Here is a 5,775-nt window from a genome sequence, read left to right on the forward strand (position 1 = left end):
CGGTGAGAGGGGGGGTTGTGGGAGGGCGGGGCGTTGCTCGTGGAAGATGAGGGAATTGGAAGGAGTGCGGGTGGGCATGTACAATGAAAGCGCGGCGAAGCACGAACGCGCATCCCCGGGCGGTATAACAAAAAGTCCTGGGAGCACCCGTTGTTATGCACGCGACGACAGCAAAGTACGGACATGACACGCACGCAGGAGTCCATAGCCAAGCGCCTCGGGTAGTTCCATCCTTTCTGTCTCTTCTTCGGTTCATGTGCCCCCCAAGTCACTGCCCCTCTAAATTCACAACTCTGCACATTCCCACAGCCCCCCTCCCTCCAGGCCTCTCCTGCTCCCTCAGCTTCCCAATACAGGTACAGGCTTCCCTTTTGAGCCAACCTTCGCCCCAATGAGAGTGGTTACACAACCACGGTTCGATCCTTACGACCAGGTCCCGCTCCTCCCTCCTATCCCTCCCGTGGTCCCATGTGTCATACGTTGAGGAGCCGATGCGTGCTCTGTCCTCCTTGACGTCCCGCCCTGTCCCCTCTCAACCCGATCCGCGGGCCGCCCTTGATATCTTGCTGTATCGTAGTAAGAGCAGCAAGGATGAGACCAGGGAGATGAAGTGCGAGAGCAAGATGTTCGTGTTCGCCTGAATGACGAAGATGTCTACCGGCTGCACTGTCGGGGAGGCGATAGCCCCGCCCATCGCCGATTGGTTGATGACTAGGGGAGAAAACCCCTGCTGAGACAGCACTCGCGCCATCAGGTTTCCCACGAATTGCTCGGCGCCGATCAAGGCGGTGAGGAGGCCGAGCAGGTTGATGACAATAGCCGTGCGCACCACGCGTCGGACCATAGCCAGGGAGGTGGGCGGCTCCAGCACAGCCCGTCGAATGCGCTTGGCCACCCCCGTGAATCCCCAGGTCCAGAAAATGGAGATCGCACCCAGACAGAGCCCGCCGGCCGCGAAGATGTAGCCGTTGCTAAAGATGCTTTTTGCCGCCAGGGAGGGCCCCCCTCCGGAGGGGGCGACGAAGGAGTTCGTAAAGAACAGGATCACTCCCGCTACGGTGTTACAGATCACTTGCGCCCACCACGAGAACCAGGCGGTCGAATGCAAAAATTTCGAGTACTGACGAAGTTCGATTTTCAGACCTGCAAACAAGAGGGGGACAATGAGCCGGGAGGAGGCGGCGGGGAAAAAAGGGGGGACGCCAGCAAGGAGACCGCGACGTACCATCGCTCTTTAAAGTTGCAGCCGGGTCGCTGTCAGCATTTAAAGATGCCGCTTCGAGTGCAGGAAGCACGCCGAAGCCTTTCTGAGTCGCGAAAAGAGACGGCGGTGCCAGCTTCAAATTATGCCTGGAGGGGTAGAGACCCAGTGCACTGCTTTAGCACGCGTTCGTTTCCGCCCCCTCAATCATCCAAGCAACTCACCTTGGATACAAATGAAGAGCTTGTTGGGCATGTACAAGGCGGGCAGGGATATTGCTGAGAAAATATGCGTGGCCGACGCTGAAAAGAAAAATAGAGGCCACAGCCAGGCATGGAAGGAAGGAGCTAAGCCTTCGCACCATGCTTGCTGTCGAGCTCGCCCGCGGCAAGTCCTAGGAAAGGTACGCGCATCATGAGCAGGTCGTCCAGAAAGTCATGCATGGAACACCTATGTCAAGCAACCGGGCCATGACCGGACCGTGCCTGTGCCCGGTCCGCCCTCCTCCTGGGAGGGCATGTCTCGGACTGGGAGTCTCACTCGAGACGGCGAGGTCGGGGGCGAGGCCTGAGGAAAACCCGGCCCGGGCAGATTTTTCCAGTCCGCGGCCGCTTTTCGAATTGTTTTTCATCCCGCAGAATTGTTGGTTCGTCTGCTAGTGTCCACTGGGGAAGGCGCCTGCGTCCTTTTCCTGGCACCGCGTGGTCAGTAGCTTGAAAGGGAGGAGGGCGGGGCCGGGGGTGGGACGCCGCCAGTCGCACAGGCTTTCGACAGTCTTCCCTTTCCTCTTCAGACGGGGGGTCCGGTCGCACGGCGGAAACACGGTGATTTGCGACGGTGCTCTTCCTATTGCTTTTCGCCATGCGTTCATGTGTAAAAGGATCATGATAGAGGGTACGAAAAGTAGTCAAAATTGTGGATTTTGAAAAGAAAATTTGGTATCATGACTCGTCCGCTTGAGCCTGTATAGGTATATCACGGAGCCTAAATTTCAAGAGTCCTCTCACACATTCTGAATTTATGTTTTTAAATATCCGTGGACAGAAATATTTCGACGTTAGAGGTACTTTTGGCATGCGCGGTAGCAAGAAGTGAAACTTTTAATGAAAATTCTACCTGCGTCAATCCGTCACAGTTCGCAATCACACAAGCGGCCAATATGAACTTTTTCTATTTTTTTTTTTCGGCAGGGCCTACTTTCCCATGGCTACGGACGCAGGAAGAGTAAGACCAACATCTGCATCGTCTTCTGTCACAAACTTGAGTGATTCGCATGCGCCAATAACCGAGGAGATGGATGGTACATTCCTTCCTGCGACAGAAGTCGTGGAGGCGGAGGAGCAGGATGTTGTTGGCGCTTGGGGTCGCCCTATATCTCGTTTTGGTTTTCATCGGGTAAGCCGTGTGATATGCGTGGCTGCATTTTTCAAAATTTGCGTATCATAAATACTTTTCCATACGCATCCAAATACGTAGCACGGGGTCTATCGACGCAAGCCACGCCTGTTCCCAAGTAGCATGGTAGCAAACGCCCAACGGGTCGAATCAATATTCCTAAGACACTATCGGGAGAACATCTTGGACAAAATTCAGGGTGAAAAGGTAGAACCGATGAAGCCCAAGCGCCCCGTCCGACGGACAGCCGCCGCGGAGGCGGGGGACCCCGCACATTGCTTCAATGGCGACCGGAATGGCACGTCCCCGCCTCCGCAAGCAGGACATGTCCTTGGCAGGAGAGGGCCGGCGCTGAGTGATGTCGAACAGGCGCATCTTCCAGAAGGCCAGACGGACGAGAGCGAGCACACGCAACAGAAAGCATCGGCGGATCTGAAGGAATTGCGGAGAGCGACGCGCTCGACTGGAAGGGGGATCGAGGACTGGATCAAAATTCCTGTCGCGGCTACAGTGCGCGTCCCATCAGGGGATTTAGAGAAGCTGGATGGGATGGTCTACGTCAGCACCGACACGGGGGGTGAGTACTCGGAGTGACCTCTGAAATCCACCGGGTCCCCGCGGGCCACATGCTCTCCCTTTATCATTGCCTTTGCGAGCAATCGATGATCACTTGATGCACTGTCATGTCGCGCACAAACAGCTTTTTTCAGGCAGCAAGGGGGAGTATATTTCGAGACCATGTGGAAGGGCAGCGTCCACAAGTACTTCATTCCCGACTCGGAGCTTCCCATGGTCTCAGGTACGTCGAAGGTTCCTGATGTATTAGGCGTCATCCAATGGAGGTGACTTGTGGCAAGTACGGGGTGATTGCACGCACGAGTTCTCGCTCAGGGGCTGAACGTATCATCACTGCACATGCCCGCAGAGGACCACTTCCTTTTCAAGGAGGAAAGGGCGCGCATCGAGGAGGACAGGCTCAAGAGGTTAAGCCAGGCAAAGCACATGCTGGAGCTCGGGTGTACTAACGAGGAGGTCACCTTTGACATCGAAAAGAAGGCGGCTGACAGAACCCTTGAGGTAATGTGAAGTCTTGATCCGGGTTATGTTGAATCTTCCAGGCGCTCACTTACGCTTGCTGTGCACATCTAAAAGTCCCGAAAGGAAGAGCTTCGAGAGCGTATGCTGGGACGCGCTGAAGACATATTGGAGGAGTTGGAGGAAGAAGGTGAGTCCCATGGTATTAGACCTAGGCCGCCGCTGTCGGACGAAGGACTCATCAACCTTTTTGTAATTATCCTCATAATTTCAGTCGCCATCACAAGTCTGCCCCTCATTCGGGAGAGTTCCGCCCACCACAAGTCTCTGGCATGGTCGGGCAGCACTCCAGCTACCTCCCAAAGTCCAGCCCGCGTCAGAGCACGCAGAAGACGCTCGGGCAGTGAATTCAGCGATGCCGAGACCCTCGTTTTAGAAAAGGAAATCAAAGCAGCGCACAAAGAAAACAATGTTCCCAATCGATCGACACGCATGAATTCATCACGGAACTTATCAGCAAGTGCGGAGATGGGGCCGAGTGACTCGCAGCAACAGCCGCTTTTTCCGGCCTTGAAAAGTGATGTGTCGAAAATGGACTCATCCTCTGAGGGGAGGACAGATGCCCAGGACGTCGAAACGGAGTGCAATCTTCTGAAAGACGAAAATCAAGCTTATGAGAGCTTCTGCACCAATCGAATCAGCGTCATTGAGGAGTCGGGACCGGTGACACCTCCAAGCAAGCGACAAAAAATTAACGCAGCCGACCTAGCCATTTGCACGCTTGCCATCGCGTCGGATATCAGCACGGGACTTCGGGAGACTGGCTACGTTAGAGACTATGAATACGTAGATATACATGAGGTGGTAGTTGACAAAATGTTTCCCGACGCGGACTGGGGGGAGGACCAGGATTTAATCGTCTAGCAACCTCCCCACCCTTCCCCTCGGCGTGGCGTGCGAAATCGAAATTGAGAAAGAAATAGTGCATTATAGGTACAAGCTCCGTCTGGATGTAGCCTTTTCCCTTCGTCTTCGGGGGAGCTGTATTTATTTTGGTGGCTTGTCAGAATATGTATGTCTTTGAGATCCCACGGCCCATTTGCGGTATGATTCCAACACAGCAACCAGTCCGCATTTCTGCATCGTTAATGGCCTACAAGTATGGCCAGAGAAGTGGTATGGCCTTAAAGATTAGGAAAATGGCTTACTGTCAGATTAGCTCGTCGATTCACGACATTGCTCAGTATATTTCCCCCTCCTTTTTAAAAACAAAGACATCCGCGCACTGCCCCCCCAGGAGTGGAGAGCGGGTCAGAAAATCATGTGGAAAGGCAGCGCCTCGAAGAGACCAAAATGCCACTATCAAAAACGATTGTTTCGAATGCTTGTGGTCTTCCTTTTGAAAAGCATTTCATGCGCTTTTCAGGGCATGCCTTCCTTCGTTAATTCAGGTCGTGGAATTGACAGGAGGGGCCCCCACACCCATGTGACCTCTTCAATACGCGGGCAGGCCGACACAAGTAATGTCCTCGTGACATCGTATGCTGAAGATGCAGTTATCTGGGATGTACCAGTAGGAATTCAACGGGGAGAACCACCAAGCGACCTTAAACCCAACTATGTTACCTTCCTTGGCTTGGCAGAGGTCTTCCAAGACCAGGATGGAATCAAACTCGCAGATTTATTCGATACCGACGATGGTTTTAGGTAAATTACTCATCAAATTCGACCTCAAACCCTTAAATGTCCAATTTGGGAGGGTCGCTCACTATTTTACAAATTCTCTGAATCAGGCATGCTATCCGTGTGGCCATGCGGGAAGATCTTTTTATACCGGACCCGACACGTTCTGAGAAGGTGAATCGCTTTCTCAAAGACCTTGGCTCCTCCTTGCACGTCTGTTGGGAGAAGTCTCCAACAGGATACGCGAATTTGTCTCGGTAGGTGGTCAAAAAAGTGACTCTATCGGAGGGATTTGTGTAGTGGTATTATTCTCTTCAGACCAGGGCCCATCCTCTGTCCTGTCTTCGTCACACACGATGTAGGGTTTTCAAGCAATACGGGATCGGAAATTTAGACGGAGCGACATTTATCAAGAAACTAGGAGGCATGGCCGGGGGCGGTCCTCAAATCAAAGACTCAGA

At 53.4% G+C, this 5,775-nt stretch overlaps 2 protein-coding genes across 2 annotated transcripts, besides 1 other annotated feature; one reads left to right on the forward strand and one right to left on the reverse strand.

Annotated features, from left to right (window-relative positions):
• Positions 1 to 216: 216 nt before the first annotated feature.
• On the reverse strand, positions 217 to 1,597 carry NGA_0454000 (uncharacterized protein). The gene is made up of 3 exons (XM_005853603.1): positions 1,426 to 1,597; positions 1,226 to 1,350; positions 217 to 1,143 (listed from the first exon to the last, which is right to left on the reverse strand). Exons 1-3 carry the CDS (start codon positions 1,563 to 1,565, stop codon positions 533 to 535), a joined length of 876 nt encoding a protein of 291 aa, XP_005853665.1. The 5' UTR covers positions 1,566 to 1,597; the 3' UTR covers positions 217 to 532.
• Positions 1,598 to 2,719: 1,122 nt separating this feature from the next.
• Positions 2,720 to 2,806: a sequence feature (Short protein (NGA_0106602, EKU22696.1) was converted to a misc_feature.).
• A 493-nt stretch (positions 2,807 to 3,299) lies between these two features.
• On the forward strand, positions 3,300 to 3,840 carry NGA_0106502 (uncharacterized protein; the record flags this gene model as incomplete). The annotated part of the gene is made up of 3 exons (XM_005853601.1): positions 3,300 to 3,395; positions 3,522 to 3,673; positions 3,749 to 3,840. Coding segments are annotated over exons 1-3 (305 nt in total), but the record flags the coding sequence as incomplete, so codon positions are not given.
• Positions 3,841 to 5,775: the final 1,935 nt, after the last annotated feature.

Source organism: Nannochloropsis gaditana, assembly GCF_000240725.1.
Source record: "Nannochloropsis gaditana CCMP526 unplaced genomic scaffold scaffold812, whole genome shotgun sequence".
Lineage (NCBI taxonomy): Eukaryota > Eustigmatophyceae > Eustigmatales > Monodopsidaceae > Microchloropsis > Microchloropsis gaditana.